At 39.4% G+C, this 22,330-nt stretch overlaps 1 protein-coding gene across 2 annotated transcripts in view; it reads right to left on the reverse strand.

Moving 5' to 3' along the window:
• Positions 1–22,330, reverse strand: part of GRB10 (growth factor receptor bound protein 10) — a 112,764-nt gene that overhangs the window by 17,374 nt on the left and 73,060 nt on the right. For both annotated transcript variants that reach the window (XM_026072067.1, XM_026072068.1), the window contains 3 exons: positions 10,115–10,271; positions 4,131–4,246; positions 1,118–1,192 (listed from right to left, as the gene is read on the reverse strand). In XM_026072067.1, the coding sequence (XP_025927852.1) occupies positions 1,118–1,192; positions 4,131–4,246; positions 10,115–10,271 (348 nt within the window). The remainder of the gene's footprint in view (positions 1–1,117; positions 1,193–4,130; positions 4,247–10,114; positions 10,272–22,330) is intronic.

The following is a 22,330-nucleotide window of genomic DNA, read 5'->3' on the forward strand; positions in this document are numbered from 1 at the left end:
TCCAATTTAGAGTTTTAAGTGAACGACTTGCTGKTCAGAGAACTGATCCTTTGGCATCATCCTCAGAGAAAGAAGGCTATTTCAACCAACTGTGCCACAACTACAGTTTCTTCATGGGCAAGCAAGAAATTGTACAATAACAGCAAAACTTCAGCATAAATTCAGTGCACATGCCATTGCCACTAGATTACATAACTTTACCAACACATATACATAAGCTACATACACCTGTAATTTAACTTTCGGAGCTTTAAATGGATTACTTCACAAATGCTACATACAATTGTCTGCAACTACTTGTAATTACTTCCTAGATAATTATTTCTCCTATATAAAAGGGCAGCTAGTTGGCTGAACCATCAAGAATTTGGTCATTATTGTTAACTTCACCAGACATAAACATGGCACACTAAAACCCAAAAGGCCAAACCCTCTCTCTCTCCCAAGCCCATCTTCCAATGTACAAATATATTTTTGCACTTTTTCCTATGCTATGATGTGGAGCATACAGAAGAATACCCCTGTTTTGCTTTTTACAAGGTATATTTGTTTTTCTACAAATATATCTGCTGATACTGCTTTAAGAACAACACTACCAGCTTACCATGTGCGAAGCTGATGCAAATGCTCTTAGTAACAGGAACTCAGTTACTTTTTAAAAAACTGATAGGTCAAGATTAGGAGCCCGAAAAACAAATTAGGACCTCTGATTGATCTAAGGTGAAAAGTCAGGAAGGAGGCTAGCAGTTACAAGGAACAAAATACAAGAGAAGGAGAGAAAGAAAACAGAAAGTCCATTTGTGTCTTTAAGTGGACAAGATGATGTTACCCAGACGTGGCCAAACCGCATAGCCCCAATGTAGTATTATGTGGGGAAGCTGAATAATAATAGAACAGCTACAAATACATATGAACATAAATACAAATACTTTGTGTTTATAATTTACATCTCAGTGCCAATGGGTCAGATCTTTGTTAGGTATTTTTGACATTACTAATATATGCTAACTACCTACACTGGATTTTCTCTGACCACCTATTTCTAGACCTTTCTTCCTCTCAACTCCTTCTCTCCATCTCCAAAACCTTCTTAATACATACAGATAACTTACAGTACCTGCAAAAGTTGTGACTGTGGAATACTGCCATTTGTTTGCTGGCACCAGGCAACCATTTGCTCTGGAAAGAAATTCTAGACACAAAAAGAGAAGACAATTTGAAGTTATATTATATTTGCACACTTTTACCTAGAATCAGCAGAATGTTCTTCCAGTCATAATTTTTTAAAACTATTATTCTTTAATCAAATTACAAATCCCCTTTCACAGAAAGTAATACTAGGGCTTTCAAGTGCAATTCCTTCCTTCCTTTCGCTCACCAAAAGCCGTAAACCATGAGGCCATGCAGACAGAATTTGGACTTTTAAAATATCAGATATGCAGTATTTCATAAGGGCATTTTCTGATTGCTTCCTCTTCTGCTAAGGGCTTTTTAGGATCTTTAACTGCCTCTACTTTCCAGGAAAGGATAGGAAGAACGGTCCTGCAAATAGGGTACTCAGTGATTCCTTGCCTGCTGCATAGCTTCTCTCCCCCTCTGGGAAGACCGTTCTGTCAACAACCTCTCTGTAACCCTGCTTGTCATGTGGGACGTGCAGAGCAGGAGAAAGAACAGTTTTCTCTACCTCACAGGGGTAGACAGGATGAAAACATATTAAAGGAAGTCTCAGGTGGGGATGCTATGAAATCTCCAGAAGTACCTTTACCTTTGATAATGTTCTCCTTCTGTCCAAAATACAGGTCAGTGCTGTATCTGCTTTAACACATGACCTGTTCAGTGCAATCAGACCGCTTGACATGAATTGCCATTCCCAGACGTTAATTTGAGAAAGAGCTCATGTGTGATTGTTGACGTTTTTGCTTATTTGTTCAACACTCAATTTATGCTCAAGACTTGCTACCCTTCAGTCTGTCAAGAAAAAGTCCCTTTGCAAAATCTATCCCTATAACAGAGCCCAGTGTTTTTCTTATAATGATCAGACAGCTACACATTCTATACAAATGAAATAATAAAACTTCAGAGAGGACATATGTGCCATAATTAGACCTGAACACTGTGTAGCATTCCCTGCTTCACGTGCCAGATATGAACAGTCTCAAAGCAGACATCTCCCTCCTTTCCCCCATCATGCCATCACAGCATAGTCAGAAGCAAATACTGTGCAACACGCAAGCAACATGCTTCTACAGAGCTTTTAAACTTTATGCGCCCTACAATATTTCATTCATGCTGAATCTTTACATCGCAAAGGTCAGATAGCTTTCTGGCTGCTAAATGAATGACTTAATTTCAGATATTTTCCTCCAATTCTCCTTTTCATTTGCTGTGTTTAAAAATACCTATGTAATTTGGTACACTGAACTTACTATATACAGCAATTACATTAAATCACTCTTGAAGTTTTTAAACATTATTTGAAGGCTGAAGACATGCAGAAATGCATGAGATAAAACAATGACTGATTATAACAAGATGAATCACAACAAAAATGATTTTAGTTTAGAACATCCATCACTCTTCAGGCCATATAAATTCCATTCCTTAAGGCAGGAAGAGAAGGGCTGAAGAGGAATCACCTTTCTGCCAGGTAACTTGCAAGATGAATTATGAAAGCTAACATTCACCAGCTTCTTTGAGTAGAAACAGTGCCATATGGCAATAGCTAATGCAATGGGTAGCAAGCCATTGCATTCCTAAACCAAAAGAATGATTTATTTGCTGATTGCAAGAGCCTGGGACTGACTGCCAGACATTCTGGGTTTTACTCCCATACTCTGTTATTAATTAAAGTATACCACATTAAACCAATGTGCTAGTTCTTACAATATAAAAATTTCTGTAAAACACTCGGATGTTCATAGGTTATCATCTGAGAAGTTCAACAGAAGTGCAAGATTACTAGCATGCCATGCACAGGAATGTTTCCAACAGTAATTCAAAGCACAGGTTCTTAAACAAGCATTTGCAGATGACAAATGTATGTGCAAATACACATATGAGTATGCAGCAGTTGTGCACTAGTGTGTTCATGAGGAAAGGCAGTAATTTCTCATCTGCAATTACTTGAGCAGTGAGTTTTCATTTGACCACACGTATCTTCTCTACAAATGTCAGACTGACCCAAAATTTGTTCAAACCCAAATCTTCCTTGGATTCTCCTTCCTTTGACTACCAAGATGGATTGTGTCAGCTGACACAGGTTCACATCACTAGCCCATTCCCACTTGATTGTTTAGATAAAATGTAAAAAATAATCACCAAATAAGCAATTACACTGCAAACAGTTAAAAATTACAACATCTTAAGGATCTTATAAAACCAGGGCTGAGTACAGCTATGCCATATAATACCACTTACTTTTCCAACACGGATAGACATGAGGAAATGGAAGAGGTGAGTTACTATGAACAGTAAAGAAGAGAGAGCACACTAGTAAAACACAGCCATAGGTGAATCACTGTTCAACATATATAATGATAAACTGGGAGTTACTTGCATGTAATAACTGTCTTAGGGGTTATCCAGAGTTTTCTTTATTACTGGCAGAAATTAAAAGGTCTGGATACTGCACACTATTTCATCAATTTGCTTCAAATCAAGGATCTTTGAAGATAATGAGTAAATTGCACCTCTGCTTTTTTTTTTTCAAACCAACAAAGATTTCACTCTCTTGGTCACTCTCCAACATAGCAATAGCTGTTTTGAAACAAGTATATTTGGTAACCTGAAAACAGTTGAATTTTTTGGGCTAGGAGGAGAGTACAAGGAATTTAAACACTGGTTAAAATTTGTGAGGAAAGATTTTTTATATACATATACACATGCACACACGCATATATACACACACACACACACACACATACACACACACACATATATAAAATAGATGTTTAATACCTAACAGTGCCCAGTAATGTTATTCTGCGTTAAGTGCTGTACAGTGCCTTCCTTTACCCCGGAATGGCTGATTCCACAGTCCTCCTACCCCTCCTTACCACTGAGATCCATACCCCATTGCCCCTGTAATACATCCCTCTTTCTGGTTTAAGCTGGTGCGTAATAAGACTCACCATGGGATTTTTGAAAAATTCATATTTTGCATAATTCTTCCTGAACAAAAATTTACTTTCACTTCCCATTGTGGACTCGACTTGGACTATGAGCTCATGATCTTCCAAGCACCTCTCTGTGGAAGAAGAACATAAGGTTAGCATGTGACCAACTAGCAAAGAAAGCAAGACTAACTTCCAAAGAACACAACTAAAACAACTCAGAATAATTCTATTATCTTTTATGAAATTAATAAACCTTTTATACATTTTAAAATATACTGTAACAAGGTATCTAAAAGAACTAGGACATAAGTATAAAGAAGTTGACATTACATGGCAAGCATTCTTCAAAGATTTCCTGCATCAGGGCTTAATAAGTACAGACTCAAGAGAAAGGGAAGTACGTAAGATTGTTTGTGTACCTTACTGCCTGGCAGTAGCTTAAATAATACACACTAATCACTTCTTTTGATGTTTGGTGTATGCTCTGGAAGTGGTAAGGTAGAAAATTTTCAGAAAAAAAAAGTTGCGAAAAGACCGCTGTTAGGTCTTGAACTGTCACAGGAATATAGGGTCCTATTTGACCACACTCTATAAAAATAGTTCATTTCAAGGTGAACTTCAAGCCTGTACTGTAGATGCTAGACAATGAGGTTTATTATGAAAGAGGTCACAGGATCTGCTTTACGGGAATACTGATGGAGACAAATGTTTTGTACGCATGACAGGGCAATTTTCTGCTCTAGATTTGGTTACAAGGTAACTCCCCACAACCACTACTACTTTGGTCAAAAGAATGGCACATCAAAGCATGAACAGATAGCATAACAAATCCAGTTCACTGAAAACAGTAACTCAAAAGAGGGGAATTGGCACAACTGTACACTACTTAATGAATCATTATGTTGGCAAATCTCCAAAATTTCAAAGAAAATATTTAGGTATTTTTCCAAAGTCTAATAGGCAGTACTTTCATCTCTTATGTAATAGAAAGTAAAAAATGAGGTCAAAAAAAAAAAACCCACCACCCTTTCACAAAGCTCTACGTAAAATGCATGCAATTTGCTGACCAAAAAYGTTTGGATAGCCTCTTCTTTATGTTCACACATGCTTGCATTCTCAGGACTGGAAATGCCAAGTTACCATGCAAACTCTCTTGGGGTATTTTCAGGATATAAAGCAAGCAGTAACTGGTATCTCAAACACTAGCAAGTTTTTGAATGACACTTACATTAGGATGCTAAAGTTTTAATTATTAAGTTCTTTGACTGAAGAATTAGCCTATCTCTGAATGATCCCATTGTCTTTAACATTTGCATTTAGAATATCAACCATGACCAGTTCATTGATAACTTCAGAATTTACCATGCTTATTGGATCTCCAGCCTTGCTATAGACTGTGTTTCAAGAGGTTAACACTGAAGATTGCTAATATTTGGTTGCTCAGTTATAAAGAGCTGCTTCCTAGTGCATTAGCCATAATATCATTTTATAATGGCAGTTCTTCAACTAATGTACCAGTGTACACTACTGCTAATACCAGTTAATTAAGGATATTTTGCACCACCTGAACATTCATTACCTAAACTGCCACATTATCTAGGGGCTTCCCAGGTGAAATTTTAGGTGTTGCTACTGATCTATCACTACTGCCATGGTTTTAAGCAGCTGGTTAAGTCAAATCTCCTCTCTCCACACTGTAAGGACAATAGGCCTCTGGTGGAGGAGGAAGTTATTGTTTTTTAAATTACATCCAAAACACATTTAATTGTATTGATAGGAATCTTTGTCACAGTATGAACCCTGAAAGACCACGTGTTCTGCTACTGGCTTCTTCTGTTATTTTACAAGGTTATGATCTTTGCTTTCCTAATGCATTGGAAGATCACTTGTCTAAGGGCTGAGATAAACTGTCTTGTATTTTATCTTAAGGAAATGCAATATAGATCAACATTTGTCAATTTATTTTGTATTTTACTTGTAAGCCTGTGCACATACAACCAGTAAATGTTTATTAGATGCTTTATGTAATGGGTCTAGATGTATTTCTTTACCAAATTAAGACCCTTTTGAGATTCTGTGGTGGCACTCCTGCTGGTTTAATGTTCACATTTTCATTTTGACAGTGAAAGCCAACTTGAGGAAAAGGTGCAGCAATTTACTGCATGTAGATGGGCACGTAGAAAGCAAGGTAGTCCTAGTCCGTTTGCTCCCATTTCACAGAAATTGCATACTTGGTTAGTGCAAATGCAATGAAATGCCACTTGACGCACCAGGAACTCAACTTCAGCCCTGCATTGAACTTTTTGCTACAAAACTAGAAGCACAGATGTCAGTCATGGAAGTTCAATAGGTCAGTCTGTTTTCAAGTGTCATTGCAGCTAAAGTGACCAGAAATATCTCCTCCTTGTTTATCTGATAGGCTCAATTCAGTCTTCTCTACACACTTCCTAGAGAGGAACAGAACAAACTTCTTTTTTTGCCCTGAAATTGCTTTGTATTACTATCTAAACTTATACAGAAGTGCACAACTTATAAAAGATGGGAAAGTGAGCTGGATTCTACACTGAGTAACTTGTAGACATGTCCCAAAATTTCCAATTAGTGAATCACTATAAATGACATGCGAACAAAAGTGTGAAAGTCTGCCTCGCTTTCATATTTTAGGAAGCGTTGTGTCCATTAAGAAACTGTTCTACTTCTAATTCTTTTAGAAGGCAAAGCAAATTCAATACACACGTAAACAACAAAATCTATGTATGAAACTATACAGTGATTGTTTTTTCTAACCCTCATACAATTGAGAGCTCTCCTACTTTTCCTTTCTACTTCATCTATGTTAAATAAGATGTACAGTCAATTCATGAGCTGGAAAAAAATGAGATTGGCAGGTAAGGATTCTTTCCATATCCAGAAATATACTATCATGAAAAGTCTGTCTTCATTATTATTATTTCTGTTAATATCCAATACAAAGATCTCAGTCTTCTTCCTAAACTGATGATAGTTAAGAATGGAGTAGCATATAGGGAGAATATCACATTTTAAGAGGAGGTAAGGTATATTTCTACTTACAAACAAACTAATGTGATGAATTCAAGTTTCACAGACTGCTTAAATCTTGACCACAAAGTATTTTAGATTCTTAGTGGTAAAGTGCAGCACGGATCATCTACAGATGTCAAATCTAAGCTGGGCTGATGATAAATTGTCACAGCATTGCCACCAATGAGAACACAAATGATTTGTGCAGTTCACTAGCAGTCTGAAGTTATTTGCAAGCATGCGCGTTATTTGGAATACAATTGACTATGCATGCAAAGTAACCAGTCAGAGGAAGGTCCTTTTAACAGTGGCACCTAGAAAATCACCAAAATGATGAATATGCAGTTTGCTTTATAAATTTACTCTTGTCCTCAAGCTGCCTAATAGAAAAAATATGAACTAGTTCTGCAAACTGAGCTCCTTTGGAAAATAAGAGTAATATTAGCAAGACCAGGAAAAAAAGATAGTAAACTTTTCGGAAGTAGTCTCTTTTGGTGGGCTTCAAGATTACCACCTGCAGCATTAAGTCGTCAAGGATGTCTTGAGTAAGAAATAATGTCTTCTTACTGTAATGTAATTCTTACTGCTCTAAAAACATTTTTCCTTCCACATTGATAAATACCTTCCTATCATTGTTTCATACTTCTCCTGTATCAGATGTGCTATAAGCAATCTTATTTGTAGAGGGAAAAATATGGAACATCAGACACCTAGCAGGAACTTCACCTAACTTTCTTTTTTACAGATTACTGCCATGATCTGACAGTAGTTGAAATACACAGGGAAGCATGGAATCATTTAAGCTACTGAGTAGAAATATGTGGCCATATAAACAAAAAATTCCAACAGCAACCAAAACTGGGTGGATGGATAAAAGTTGGTATTTGAAATTTATTGAATATGTCGCAGTGTATACTTTGGTCCCAAAATACAAGAAACTGGATGTTATTTTTTCCCATGAAGTGAACCCTTCTATTCCAATTTCTGTCCACATCCTTTCAAATACTTTACATATAAAGTTTGTATCGTTGCATCTTCTCTGAGATTTTAAACATTTTAATACTTTGTTTTTACACTCTAAAACAAAGGATTACTTTCTAGCCAGATCTATTGTGTGGTCTACAGCGGACAGTCCTGAAGCAGTCCCTATGGAAAAAGTTTCATGACAGTCGAAGTCGTAAGCTGCACACCATATTTCTCAGGGATGATTTGGGCCTGGCTTTGTGCTTCCAGGCGAAATGGAGTTTGGAGACAGGCAGGTTCTAACGTATATAAATGCAGTCTGATAAGTATCTTGCTCTTTTCCCATCATTGTTAATTACCACGTTGTTTGTGTGTAAACAGAAGCTTTTGATTTCCTAATCAGCCTCCTGCCCGATTCATTCAGAGATGTCACACACCAGAGTTTGACAGCACAATTAGTCACCATGGAAGCTATTGTGATGTCACAAACACTGAACTGTGGCATCATTGAATGAATCTGGCAGGAGAAGGATGTTGGTTACAAAGGAGAAGACTTCTGTTTACACAATACCTTGCTAATCAGCAAAGATGGGAAAGGGAATATAGAAAAAGAACGCCTGGTCATTTAATGAGCATTGATAAAACTAGAAATTTTTGAAGGTTGTTAGAAGTGCAGATGTGGCATGATAAGCTAAGGAAATAAAGACTCCGTCATTTATACCTTAATTCTTTGCCTTGTCCTATGTCCTCAGAACGGAAAGTATGCCATACACACATACAAAGAAGTTTTCCATGTTTATTTTTTCCACATACTTGTACATTAAGAGAGATACCCAATTAAAAACATTACGCAATCAGGATATCCTACGATTCTTAGATTTTTTTTTGAATGCTGCTCTGTAGAGTAGTGAATTTATGTGCTTAATAGTATCAGTTCAAGGCATTACATTACCAGCAAATTGTTTCATTTTGGAAAAGAGGGGTTCTGAATTACATTTTTAGACATAAAAGCCTCTATTAGCTGCAGATAGCATTCACAGTTCCAATGCAGGATCACAGCTTACAATTTGCCTTCCTCTATTTTCTAGCAAAATTTCAGCATGAAGTATACCAAGTAATACTCCAAATGCTACACTTTTTAAAGCAATTATTCTGTGTCACATAGAATTATACCTAGGGTATCTCAGCAATAAGCAATTGCAAGCTGCACATCAGAACCCTACAACTAATCAGTTCAACAAAATAACAGCAAAAGAAAGACTGAATAACATGAGATTCTTTCAGGTACTGTAATTAAACCAATTCACAGTGTTATTTAATTCCCCACAGTTCCTCCTCTTGCTGCCTTCTTGAAACTGTAACCATGACACCTTAATTTCAATCAGGTGGAGAAGCTGCTGCCTGGAGAGCAGATGTCACTGTTGGTCCAGAAATTGCCCATGGATCACGGGTGGTACCACCATTTTCCCCCTCCTGAAGTCAAGTTTAGCTGCCCCCCTCCCCCACCTCAGCACATCTAGCTTTCATAGGTATTCCTGTAGGTATGCAGAGCTGAGGCTCTTCACCCAGGTCTCCCAGCTGGGGATGAGCTGAGCTGTTTCACAGGACCAGGACTCTAAGGATCAAGCTTAATTTGCCTAAGCTGTTTGTCTGCAATAGCTTCAAACCACAGCAAGGTAACAGAGCACTAGCGTGATTAGACCAAAAAATATATACATATATACATATATATATACACACATAAACATTTATATACATATATATATGTATATGTATAAAATAAAAATAGAGGAAGGGAAACAAGAAAAGGACTTAAAATGGCTTAAATGCTTACCACATCAAATTGTAACACATAAAAAGCATGTATGTGACTTCGGCTAATTTTACAGATAAAGGCAGTGACCAGAAAATGTTCCAGCTGGAAGCACATCAATATGAATTATACATACGTTATGTTCCCAGGTAACCACGCCACCCCTTTGACTGTTCCCTACCTAATCCTAGGTGAGGGTGATGCTCCACTAGAGTCCAGCTGTTATCATCCACACAATGACTTTTGTAAACCAGCAGCTGGCAGAGGTCCCTGGCTGTCATGTCTGCTAGAATCTCCACCACTTTGCTTGTTCCATCTTCACTAAAGACTTTTACATCCTGCAACATAAAGGATACACTTACAGATCAACAGCTCCAAAAAGATGCAAACTGCACAGCTACTGTAGAAAAGCATCCTCTTCTCATTACAATTGCAAGCATCTTGGCAGTCAGGACAAATGACATGTATGATTTACTTTATAACACTTTCTCGGCATGCCCCTCGCCTGCTTCCCCTCCCCCTGCCCCAACACCTCCCTGCACTAAACAAAGATTAAGCAGTGTTAATGTGAACACATACACAGAGAAAGTGAGAGAGCACACATTCTTTATAAAGCTGTATAAGGTAAGCAAACATGACAAARTATCAAGAGAGTACTTCTGCAAAAGCAGGTAAAAGAAATTAAACCCGGTCAAACAATAAATACAATTTTCTTTTTAATGCAGTTTGAGGCCTCTGAACATTTACAGAGAAACAGGCCAAAACCCCTGAAAATTAAAAAATGGCTCTCTGGTTCCCTACTAACTTTTGATTGTTTCGCTTTTGGAAGTTCCACTTGCAGTTGGCTCACAGATAATTAGCCAGCATAGTCCACGCATTTCTCTCCCTTTCCTGGCTTCTCTTTTAATCTTCGCTTTAACGTAGTTCAAACCCAAATGTGCACATACTGCACATTCTAAGTATTAATGGAGATGAAAGAGCAAGTCAGGAAGCTTCTCCCCACCTCCTGATTTATACAGATGCTTTCCTCTTTGCATTGTTCTGCTCAAAGGAGACACACTCACTGCAAATTTTTTTCCCTGTGCATCCAAACATGCAGGTTCAGGATTTAGATTAACTCCATGTTTAAAACATTCGGCATCCTAGCAAGAGAAGACAAATCTAACAAAAACCTGGAGGGTAATTGGATATGGAAAATCTTACCTCAACAGCACGTAAAAGGCAGCAGTCAGAAGAACAAGATGGCATTTTAAATACAGATTGCCTCTTGAAAGAGAGTTTGTTCTCTGCCTCTTCCAACCCTTTGCAGACTACAGCTGCACACTCGGGGGTGTTTGTAGTGTCAGTGGATCACTGTACTGTACCTGTCACGTAGCCCCTGTTATGGGGACTGTTTCTGGGGAGGGAAACAACTCTGCCAGAGCTCCACTCAAAGGGTTACACGCAATCTTTGCGGTAGTGAATCAAACCACACTGTGTAGACCAATCCTAGCCCTCCCTGTGACTGATGTAATCATTTCCCACACACTATCAGACTTCCAAATTATTCCCACCCCCCCCAACAAAAAAAAAAATTACAAAGGAAATTTGTTTTACGACCACCCACGGATGTTTAAAAATCCTCCGATAATCAAAAAGTTCAAAGGAGAAGAAAGCAAAAATCCCGGAGCCAAAAGCATGCGTACTGCCTGAATCCCGATTCCTTTGCCAAACCTCTCAATAGCCCAGCCTCGCAGCAGCTGATGTCATCTACAGGCAACTCAAGCACTTGAACTTCTACTCTGCTCACTACCGCTGACCCTCGCGTCTCCCCAGCAGGCTTGCTCCATCCCCCTGCTCCTTGAACCAAGCACCTGCTCAGCAGTCCGAGCCTCGGTACCAGGCGGCAGCAATTTTACAAAGCGGAAACCAAGCTGCTCGTGCGAGCGGCTCATCTTTGTGCCACAGGTTAGACCTGGCACGGCACCGGGGACTAGGTGTAGCGGGTCCACAGCCCCAGCGCCTGACCACCGCCATCCCCCTTTCCTCCCCCCTCATCTTTTCCCACTGCTATGTACAAATTTGAGCCCAGTTAGGGAGGAGTTAAAGCTTAAGCTAGCTCAATTGACTCAAACCCCTGCATTCAGGGAACTGCTTCATCTGACAGCAGGGATGAGCCAGCTCTTTCAGAAGTGGGCTCGGGAGGAGCAGAGGGGGGGAATCCTGGTTGCTGTAGCTCTGGGGAAGGTATGCATGCTGTACAATGTTACAGCTGCACTCCCACTCCTGTCGCACTTACCCAAGTCACAGACATCATCACATACAGAAATCTGTGTGTGTTGGGGGGGGGGGAGAGGGGGGCTGCCCCCGTTATTTTTTTTTGTCCTCTGGGCAAGTCTATTTTCTGTAATTAGCACGCATTTTTACAGTAAAGAAGTGCATTATATGCACACACAGAGTGAGCTCAGTGTTGAGGTACTAGCAGCATTACCAGCCCACACTGCCACAATGAAGCTTGTTTGTTGAACAGGGGAAAATGAGTGAATGCCTGAGATACTGAACAAAAATGACATCGATTTACAACAGGGGCGCACAGCTCTCATGTTCCCTCTCTGAATGTGCAAGCAAACTTAAAACCCAGTATTTGACAAGTCAGAAAGTTGGTATTTTTGTTTGGTTTTAGTGGGGAATGGGGAGGGAATAGTACCCATTTCAATTTTTTTTACTACTTTTTGTCACATTAGATTTAAAAGGCATGACATAGTTGAGCAGAAGGCAGTGAAAGAATTCATCTCTGTTTTCAGCTTACTTTGCGCACATGCCTCCACTTTCCATACTGGCACAAAACTCTTTCGGATGGATTTCCTGCCTCAGGAACCAACCCGGTGACATCATTCATTCATTACTCCCTGGGAAGAACGGCCCTGCGCTGTCGGCCCCTGCCTGTGCGTGGGAGCTGCTACCAGGCACRCACCAGAGGAATCACCACCTTCGCAATGCTTGTAGCATAGGGAAGCGCTTTTCCTTAGCTGGTGTTTTGCAGGGAGTTAGGCAGCGATATAGGACAGGTTGCACTTGATTCTTGTCACCGTCAAGTCCCGGCAGAGAGGAAAAGCTGTTCAGCTGAGGATGCCTCTTCAAATCTTTGTATGCGGAAAAGGGAAAGCCCAAAGACAATAACCACATTTTTCCCCGTTCCCAAGAATGGAAGGACTTAATGAAGTAAGGCCAACAGAAGAAAGCTGCAGCTGTCTTTTATATTCACTTGTTCTGCTTCCCTGGTATGAAACAAAGTGGTCTATGTGCAATATTCCACCCTCTCCCTATTTGCCCTGAGCTTCAGCTGATGGGMAGCTACCTTGAAGTACAACAGCATTTCAAAGCCGCTACAGGATGTAAAACTGATATTGTTCTGTGTACAACTCTGCTATAACTCCACACTCTTTCTTCCCAGTAGTTACGCATTATAGGCAACTTCCCAGTACTCCCGCATTGAAGTTACTATTAGAGCTGCAGTAAAAACACCGTTACATTCATTCACAAGGAGTCAATGGTATTTTTTTTTTCTTTTTTTAATGCTTCCTTTAAAACTAATAGACTAGAATTCAGTGGGTGGAGGGAGGGAATGCAGAAATGAACAGGTTAACTTTACGGACTACTAATAGTGCTGTGTTTGCTATCAAGGACAGCACAAGGCTATGTATCACCACTGACATCACGGATCTAAAAGAATATATCAGTAGGGGATGTAATGGCCTGAGCTGAACCCTGCAATAGAGGACAAGGGAGAGACAGAAGTGAGAGGAAGCCCCATGTCTCTGCGGAGCAGAGAGAGTGCAATGGTCCATAAGAGGTTTACGCAAAAGATAAGAGGATTTTATGCAGGTCCCCCTCGGAATACTGCCGAGCACGATGTATAACCACATTTAAGAAACCAGCTCTACGAAAAAGCCGCAGCTCAAACTTTTAAAAATTTCTGACAGGTTCAGTGACAAGAGGCAGATTCCTATATCAAAGAGGGGACTTTATTTAAAGTGAGTTAGTTCACCCATCTCAGATTTCCTTTTTCTTTTCTTTTCTTTTTGGAAGAGTCTACTATCTTAAGCTGTTAAGGGCTTCTTATTCAAACTTCTTCACCAGGAAGACTGTTTCACAAGCAAAATTGATTTGGGGCTTCATATCTWTAAAGGAAAATGAAGCAGACTGCATTCTGAATAAAATATTCCAATAATGAAAACACTGAACCTGAAGAGGGGTTCAGAAAGTTAGTTTGATACTTTTCCCCTGCATCCCTCAGAAAAAATGCAATGAAATGCAACAGCAGACTGCCTGCAACAGTGATTTACAAAAGGCCCTAATTACGTCAGCAGCACAAGGCACCTTCTATTCAAAATTAAGGTTAAGAATGCTAAGCCAACCAGAGCACTATATTGGCTGAACATTCAGTGCTTTACAGTGCAAAGGAGCAGATAACAGACTGCACCATTGTTCTGCAAAGAATTCTTCCCTTCCCCCCGCTTTTTTAAAGACAGAAAGACTTAAAAAATAAAAATTTTAAAAGAACGCTGATGTTCATCACTTCAGTGGTTTCATACAATGGGTCACATATCATGAGCACCCTCATGGCTATTTCATCTTCCAGTCTCAGTTCCTCAACCACACTGTAGCAACTGAAATATTTTGTGTGCATCAAGTAAACCAAACATTATCAGGAAAAAGGACAAAAAACAAACCCAGCTGTGTCACAGTCACATTACTTTCTTCCTTCTCCTCTTTTTTATTTGTACTATTTTTTTTTCTGAAAAAGACGACTTTTGACTGTATACAATTATCATTAAAAAAACCCCCACAGTCTTAAATGAAGTTATGCTGAAAATTTTTAGCAAACTGCTCCGAATTTGCCATTCTTCAGTCCATGAAATGGATCACAGTAGAAATTACATCAGTGCTAACCAGCCTTTGGAATTGTGGATTATGACTCCAGACTAAGTTATAGTGAGAAGAGTACCAGTTATTGGAAGGTGTTTTGTTTGAAATTTAATACATAAAAGGTTTCAGTACACTATCTCTTCTAATGTTTTCTTTTATAACAGATGACAATCACAGAAAGCCATTAAAATATGCTGAAAAGTCATTTCAGTTTGACATACCAAAATTTTGCGTGTAAGAGCACCACAAACTGAAAATTAGACCAGCAAGTCTTGACTCATATACGCAGACTTCACTCATCAAGTTTGTTCAGACATAAGAAACATACCATTAGTGATGTAACTAAAAAGAAAATTAAATTGAAATGCACATATCTTGCACAAGCAGAAAAAGTGATTTATTACAGAAGGCACCTACATAACAGGCTGGTACACTGAGATTATACTAGCAGTTTTCATCGGAAATGAGGAGATCATTTTTCCAGAAAGCGTTCTATTTTCAAAGCTCACAGGCTCACAAGAGCAGAAACAAAGTCACTGGAGAAAGAGGGAAGCGAAAAAGCTTTCAGTTAGAATCAGTCAACTTAAAGATGCTGAAGACTGGAGCTTTGCATGCAGGTTATCCTTGAATGGCTATTTGCCTAGCTCAAGAGGTAACAAAAAAGGAAGTGTTTGCTTCCTGAAATGGTAAACCTTTGATAAAGAAAAGCTTGTAAGCAGGCTCTGTGCGCACCTGACAGGCCACCAACTCAGTCAAGCACAGCTACCCACTGGAGTACCACCCAGTTCCCCTTACTTGCCTGGCAGCATTAAGGCAGCTTTGCAAGAGAAGGGAATTTCAAGTGCTGCAATGAAATAAATATATAGGTCAACCCTATGGCTCTTTTCGCCTCCTCTGTTACACTACTCATGCAGGAAAAAAAAGCCCTTCAGAAAAATAGCAGCAGCAACAGCAATAAATTGCAGATAGTACCACTTAAATACAAGTCATTAGGCAGTACTTTCTTGTTAAAAAAAAATATTCAGAGTTATTTGATCATTGCTTTTTTCCTGCATATAAACATAAAACCTTAGGAAATGCTGAGGTTAAGGTTCTCATAGCAACATTAACTCTCTCATTTGGCATATACTATATTTAGGTACACATTTAACAGCCTATGAACAACAAAGGAGAGCAATTGTAAGCGCAATATCTTCGTCTTTGACTTTCATACTTGGAACAGCAATCTTAAAAACAAATAAAGTCTAACAGATTAATATGTCAATGTTATAAAACCCTGATCCTGTCCCTCTTTGCTGGGTTATCAAATTTTAAACACATTTCCAAGAGTCTGAGAAACAACTGGACCTTGATGGAGAATCAGAATATCATCATATGCTCAGTAATCATCATACGCCAACATTGTAGTCATAAAATTTGCCAAGGGCTGTACCAATGAGACAGATTTGGGGAATTATAGCAGTATGGGCAGAGAAGGGCAGAGAAGCATTAATAGTGAATTCTAATATGCAGGTATAATTGGATTGCTAGCGCTTCAGAATTGGTCACGTCCCAACATTCAGGGCCAGATTCACCCCAGGTAATTTTAGAGAGTTGAATTCCTTTTGTAGTTAAGGGAGAGAGATGGGGTAACTTAAGATCTAAAGCACATGATAAAGGCATTTGTGTGTCTCTGCTAACTGCAGAGGGAATCTAGGCTCCTAACTCCGGACTTCAGTTGAATGCCTTAAGCTATATTGGCTGAATTCAGGCCTCAGTGACTAATCAAGCAAACACGTCTCTCTGCACTATTGGCATAATTACACATTGCAATTGTTCGCATTTGAGCTTAAAAAAAAAAAATCTGAAGTGTGTGATGTTGCATATGCACAGAGAACAGTTAAAAGAACTTACACAATGAAAACCTAAAGTACTATTAAAGGTTAAGGCCAGAATATAGCGAAAACAAACCAAAGTTCTAGCATTATTTTATTTCCCCTCTACAAAATGGTTGCCTTTTTCCTCCTCTCTTTCAGCCTCATGTACGAAAGCGGTTATTTGCTTTGGAGACACTTGATGAAATCTATACTCATTATCTGTTTGTATCTTCTCAGAACTTCAACTACTATTACAGTCTGTATAGGCTTAGGCTTGCATAATAACTGCACTGAAGCTTCTTCAAAAAGCCCAGCTGTTTACATGTAAAGGTGTGAACTGCGCAATGTACTTTTACGAGAAGGCTGTACAGAGCACGTTTTCAAGACATGAGCACTGCCTGCATGAAGAAGAGATTTATTCCAACATGTACTCACATACTTGGAGACTGAAGGTTTGGAAACTGTAAGTCAGTTACCCTATAATTTCTCTATTTTATAAATAGGAGAATGCAGYTATAAGTGATACATGCCTACAGATAGACAACACACTGCTTTTGTGACAGTATCTCCAAAAGCTATTTCACATACTCCCTTTCTCACCTTGGTTTATTGCTCACATGTTCAAATAAGTCATTTGACCAATTTGACATTTTCACGTCTTCTCACTTTATTCCTCATTTGCCGCTGATTTTTAGGTAAAAGGAGAAAGACTAATTTTCCATCCTTGTTACAGAGTAACAATATGCATCTATGAGTTTTGCTGAAGCTCCTGGGTATTTGCAGGACAATCAAAGTGAGAAAGCTTCAGAAGGAATTTAGATGCACTCTGAAATGGTATCAATCTGTAGAACTGGAAAGGCAGCGCAGCAACAGCCAGCTCTCACCCAGTCCTAAAACTGGGGGTCCAGCCTCTTTATGTGGCCACATCCCATTTGTCATCTTTGCCCATGTCCTTCCCCACCCAGCATTTTCCATTAGTTTTGATTATGAGTCTGTAAATGAGTTCCTTCGCTCCACGTAGCTCCTCCCAACAGCAAGTGCTTTTCATGCAAAAATCCCTCCTAATTTCTAGATCCTTTATGAAAGGAAGAAGAGATAGGTAGAGACGCTGTTACACTCCTTTGATTATGTAATGAAAGACATTAAGTCACGTCACTGGCATTAACCTTTATCTTTCATATATTTTATTGTGTAATTTATCCCTAGATAGTTTGCAATCTTCCTCAGCTGTGCTTACAAAATGCATTATTTATTGTCTGAATTTGCTCCAAGAAAAAAGTTTAGTAGAAAAGTTCTTGCAAACACAATTTAAGTCACAAACAATCCTAGAAAGGATAATACAAAGAAAAAAAAAAACATGATAATTTCTTGATTAAAATTCTTAAGTAACCAAGCTAGTTACCGAGTATTTTAAATTGTTTTGCTGTTATAAATTATTCTTTAGAAAAGGAATTATTACCACATCTTCCTTGCTGTACAGGCTTTCAACCACAAGAACCACATTAATTTGAAACTTGGCAGACAGCATAACAAGACTCCGGGGAGCAGCCTTCCATAGGATTTAGAAAAATAGTGCGGGTCCTGATGACTTGGACGGCTCTTTCTTTCCCAGTAGGATACTGGGACAATTGCAGCTGAGGTACTTGCCATTTGAGTGCCCAGGCCAAGCTAAGAGCCAGAAAGCCATTTCAGTATAGGGTCCAGCAACGTACAATTAGCTTCCCACTATGATTTACTATTGTCCAAGTGCAACTTCCACACGGATAGTCTACAAAATTTCCCTTTCCTCTCATGCTTATTTGAGGAGAGAGTGGCAGACAGGTTACAGAGCAGAAAACGGGACCACCATTAAGAGCTGGATGGACTGAGCTCCAATCTTCAATTTGTACGCCCTGGTCCAGCCACATTAGGAAAGGGACCAAAGACAACTTCTGAAGATGTCTTTGAAAACTGAGGATTAGTATTTAAAAATATGTGCATTTTTAATATATGGGAAAATCTTTTGGGCAGTGACTGCATTTTATGTAATATAATAGGATCCTGGGTTTTTGACTGTGGTTGATATAATAACGGAAACAAAATAAAAAACAACAAAAACCCAACAATCAGGGATGATGCCAAATAAGCTATATTTGGACCTTGCTGAAAACAAACACATTATTTTAAGAACCAGTAGTTATGAAATTTGTCTTCAACAACTGCAATCCAATTTACCTTATCTGATAACAAAGAAAACTAAGCAAGCACTGTACTTTTGAGACCTGGACAGAAATTACAAACTTAAAATGCAATACAGAGGTAGACAAACATATACCTTTTTCCCGCCCCTCTGTCTCCTCTCTCCTCCCTTCCCCCAAAAGTAAATCACAAGGAGGGAAAAAGCAAAGGCTTTGAGGCCTGAGTTTGCTCCCTAGAGTTGGCAAGTGCAGAGTTCCCTAAGGTTTTCTCTGCAGCCCTGAAGGCTAAAAAGAAATTAATGAAAACAAGTTCTCAGCAGAAGCCCCAGCAACTGGGTCTGACAATTCTTGCCAGACATGACAATATCTGAATAAAAATGTGTTTTCATGACACATACAGAAGTGCATTAAAATAAAAGCAATAATCTTTCTTTCCAAAAGTCCCTTTATTCCCTTCCACAATCCACCACTGAACCACCGCTGATATCCCAGATCAGAAAGTTATAACCAAACTGCAGAGAGAGGGGGAAGCAGCTGGAAACAAAAAAAATAAAACATTTTATGAAAAACTCGATGAGCTTAATATGCACAGCTTGACCAGAAAACAATCAAGTGTGGTATAGCACATGGAGACACGATACAAGGCAACAACAAAACAAAGTGTGAAAATATGAAGATAAGCAACTCAGAGGAACTCAGGATAGTGGAAAAGGGATGAACTGAAGAAAGAAAAAGACTCCTAATTAAGACTGGATATAACCTACATGCACTTAAGAGCAATGACTGTTTAATGATGTGGACCTGAAGTATAAAGCTCTCCAATACATTATATGAAACTCCCAGAGTAATGGCCCCCATATGCTGAAAATCCTAAAAGCTCAAGCACACCTTSGAGTTATGAATTTCTTGCACTTTGATAGCATCAGTTGAAACTCGCAATAGGTTTCTTTTCCTCCAAAGGGCTGAGTTCATACTGTTCCAACAATAAAAGAGGGGCTCTTTCTAATGAATGGTTGACAGGCTTAACTACAGAAGCATGGCAAAGCATGGCTAATGCCCAGCCACCAGGTCTTCCCTCAATGTACAGTATTCAGTGATATTGCTGAACTTCCTGTTTCCCAAGTTACTGGCGCTGGAAGCCAGCAATTTCAAGCAGAGCGTATTGGCTAATTGTTGATGACTGCAACTTCCCGAGTGTTTTATAGGTCAGTTTGTCACATACAAGAATGCTTTATACAGAGCTGCTCACATTGGGCAAGTATTTCTGTGCAACTGTATAAGCATCAGTTGTGTGAGCAGAATAAACTCCCTATAGATTTTAGCCCAGGAAAGGTTATGTCAATGGGAGAAGAGGGCTCATGTTATCCTCTCCCCAATCCATGTATAATTCTCAGTTTCAGCAATTGCTTTAATGGGAAACATCTCCATAAAAACTGCTCTGGTGTTTTATTTTTGGTAAATTTACATATTAAAGAATAATAAAGTCTCCTCTATAGTCAAGAATAATTTATCAAAGGTTTCCCAGGCTGATGCAAATCTGGGGATACACTCCTCTGGGGATTAAGTTAGATATCGTTTCTTGAATGCAGTAAGCCCCATGAAGATCTCATTCCATTTCAACCTGCTGAAAAGAAGAGTTACTCATGTTCAATTAAAAAAAAAAAAAAAAAGTGAGAAAAATATGGGAGAAAAAAAAACAAACACAACCATTATTAGTAGACAATGTCTAACCCCCCTATTCGGGTTCACTTTTATACCCCTTCAGCCTTGCATGCTATGGCAGGACCAACCTATGAACAACAGTACAAGTTTTAAATCCATGGCAAGTGTCTCGAACTTCATCTGTCTTGCCCTTCCTCCCAAGGGCTCGCCCCAGACCATTTTATATACTCCTTCCTCCTAGTGGGGGCACTACAAACAAAAAAACAAAAACAAACAAAAAAAACCCACACAACCCAACCCTTTGCTTAGCTTACAGGGACAAATTCCCTGCTGCCATGGTTACCACTCCAACTTCTCTTGTGGAACTAGAGGGGGAAAAAAAAAAAAAAACTTCCCTGAGAACAGAAGGCTATATAATGTTAGCTCTCCCTCCCTCCCCTCACTTGTCATTGTTAGCCACTAAATCAGCTACATCTGGCATATTTAATTTGGACTAAATAAAATGTCACTAATTAAAAAGATGCCGAACAAGCAATACATGACATTCTGGAAAGAGAGTGCTTAGTATCTGAACACAGCCTATTAGGAAATGAAAGGATTCAGCCGGTTTTTACTAAAAGCTGAGAAACAAAGGCAACTCAATGGTCCTCTGCACGGTCGTGCTCACAACAGTATCCTCTGGAAGTTCTCCCTTACCATCTAGGTGTACAGAGGTTTCCCAGTATTAACTCCTGGAGCAGCAGTGGCACAAAAGCAAAGCAGTCAGCTCAGTGTATACGGCATTATTAGGCTGGAAATCTTCAGTGCGCACTCTAACTTTCAAAAAGAAGGTTATTTTGCTAGAGCTACAATGAAACGTTCAGCAGACACCCACACAGGAGACTTTAAAGCGCCCGTGGCTGCATAACCCCCTCGGAGTGATAACAGGCTCGCCTCGCCTCTCCTCTCCCATTTTCTCCACTCCGTTCAGCAGCCTAATTCGAAGTATCGCACACCACTCCATCAGTCTGGCTTTCCTCCCTCTCTCAAAAATGTTCTCCTTAACCCGTCCTTGAAGACTGACATGCCAGTTCTCTGCATCTCCTGAGACAGGTCACATCACTGGGGTTTTTCCCTTAAATGAGAGTGCTGTGCTGTATCATTGATCAACATACCCACTCGTTCAGAAGCATTTCCTCTTACCTTGACATCAATGCATCCTCCCCCACCCTGAGTGATTCATGTTGTACTTCTGGACCACATTTACACCTTTACAGGTGTATCATTATCAGTAGTACACTGCTGCTTATGAAACAGACTTCAGCAAAAAGTTTCATTGAATCATATAAACCTCATTTCACAGCCCTTAAAACATTTTCCATCATCTTTTTTGCCAGCTGGTAATGTTTCATTTTTCAAGTTGTCCTATCCCTTATGATTACCTCAATAAGCCTTTAAGCGATTTAATTTTAGTGTCTCCAAGACTGAGCATTTCCCAGGAGAAGAGAYCATCTTCTAAGTACTCCACTCCAGGTCCTCAGCATTTATAAATCAGACAACTGGKTCCTCTCTATTTTTGCTCAAGTATGAATTAGATTAGGTGGTTAGGCCCTGGTTCTCATGGGGGACTTCAACCACCCCGATATCTGCTGGAAAGACAACACAGCTAGGCACAAACAGTCTTGGAGGTTCCTGCAGARCAYTGGTGACAACTTCTTGACACAGGTGGTGGAGGAGCCAACAAGGAGAGGTGTGCTGCTGGACCTCGTACTAACAAACAAAGAAGGACTGGTGGAAGATGTGAAGGTCGGGGGC

This window comes from Apteryx rowi, unplaced genomic scaffold, assembly GCF_003343035.1.
Source record: "Apteryx rowi isolate R43461 unplaced genomic scaffold, aptRow1 scaffold_337, whole genome shotgun sequence".
Taxonomy (NCBI): Eukaryota; Metazoa; Chordata; class Aves; order Apterygiformes; family Apterygidae; genus Apteryx; species Apteryx rowi.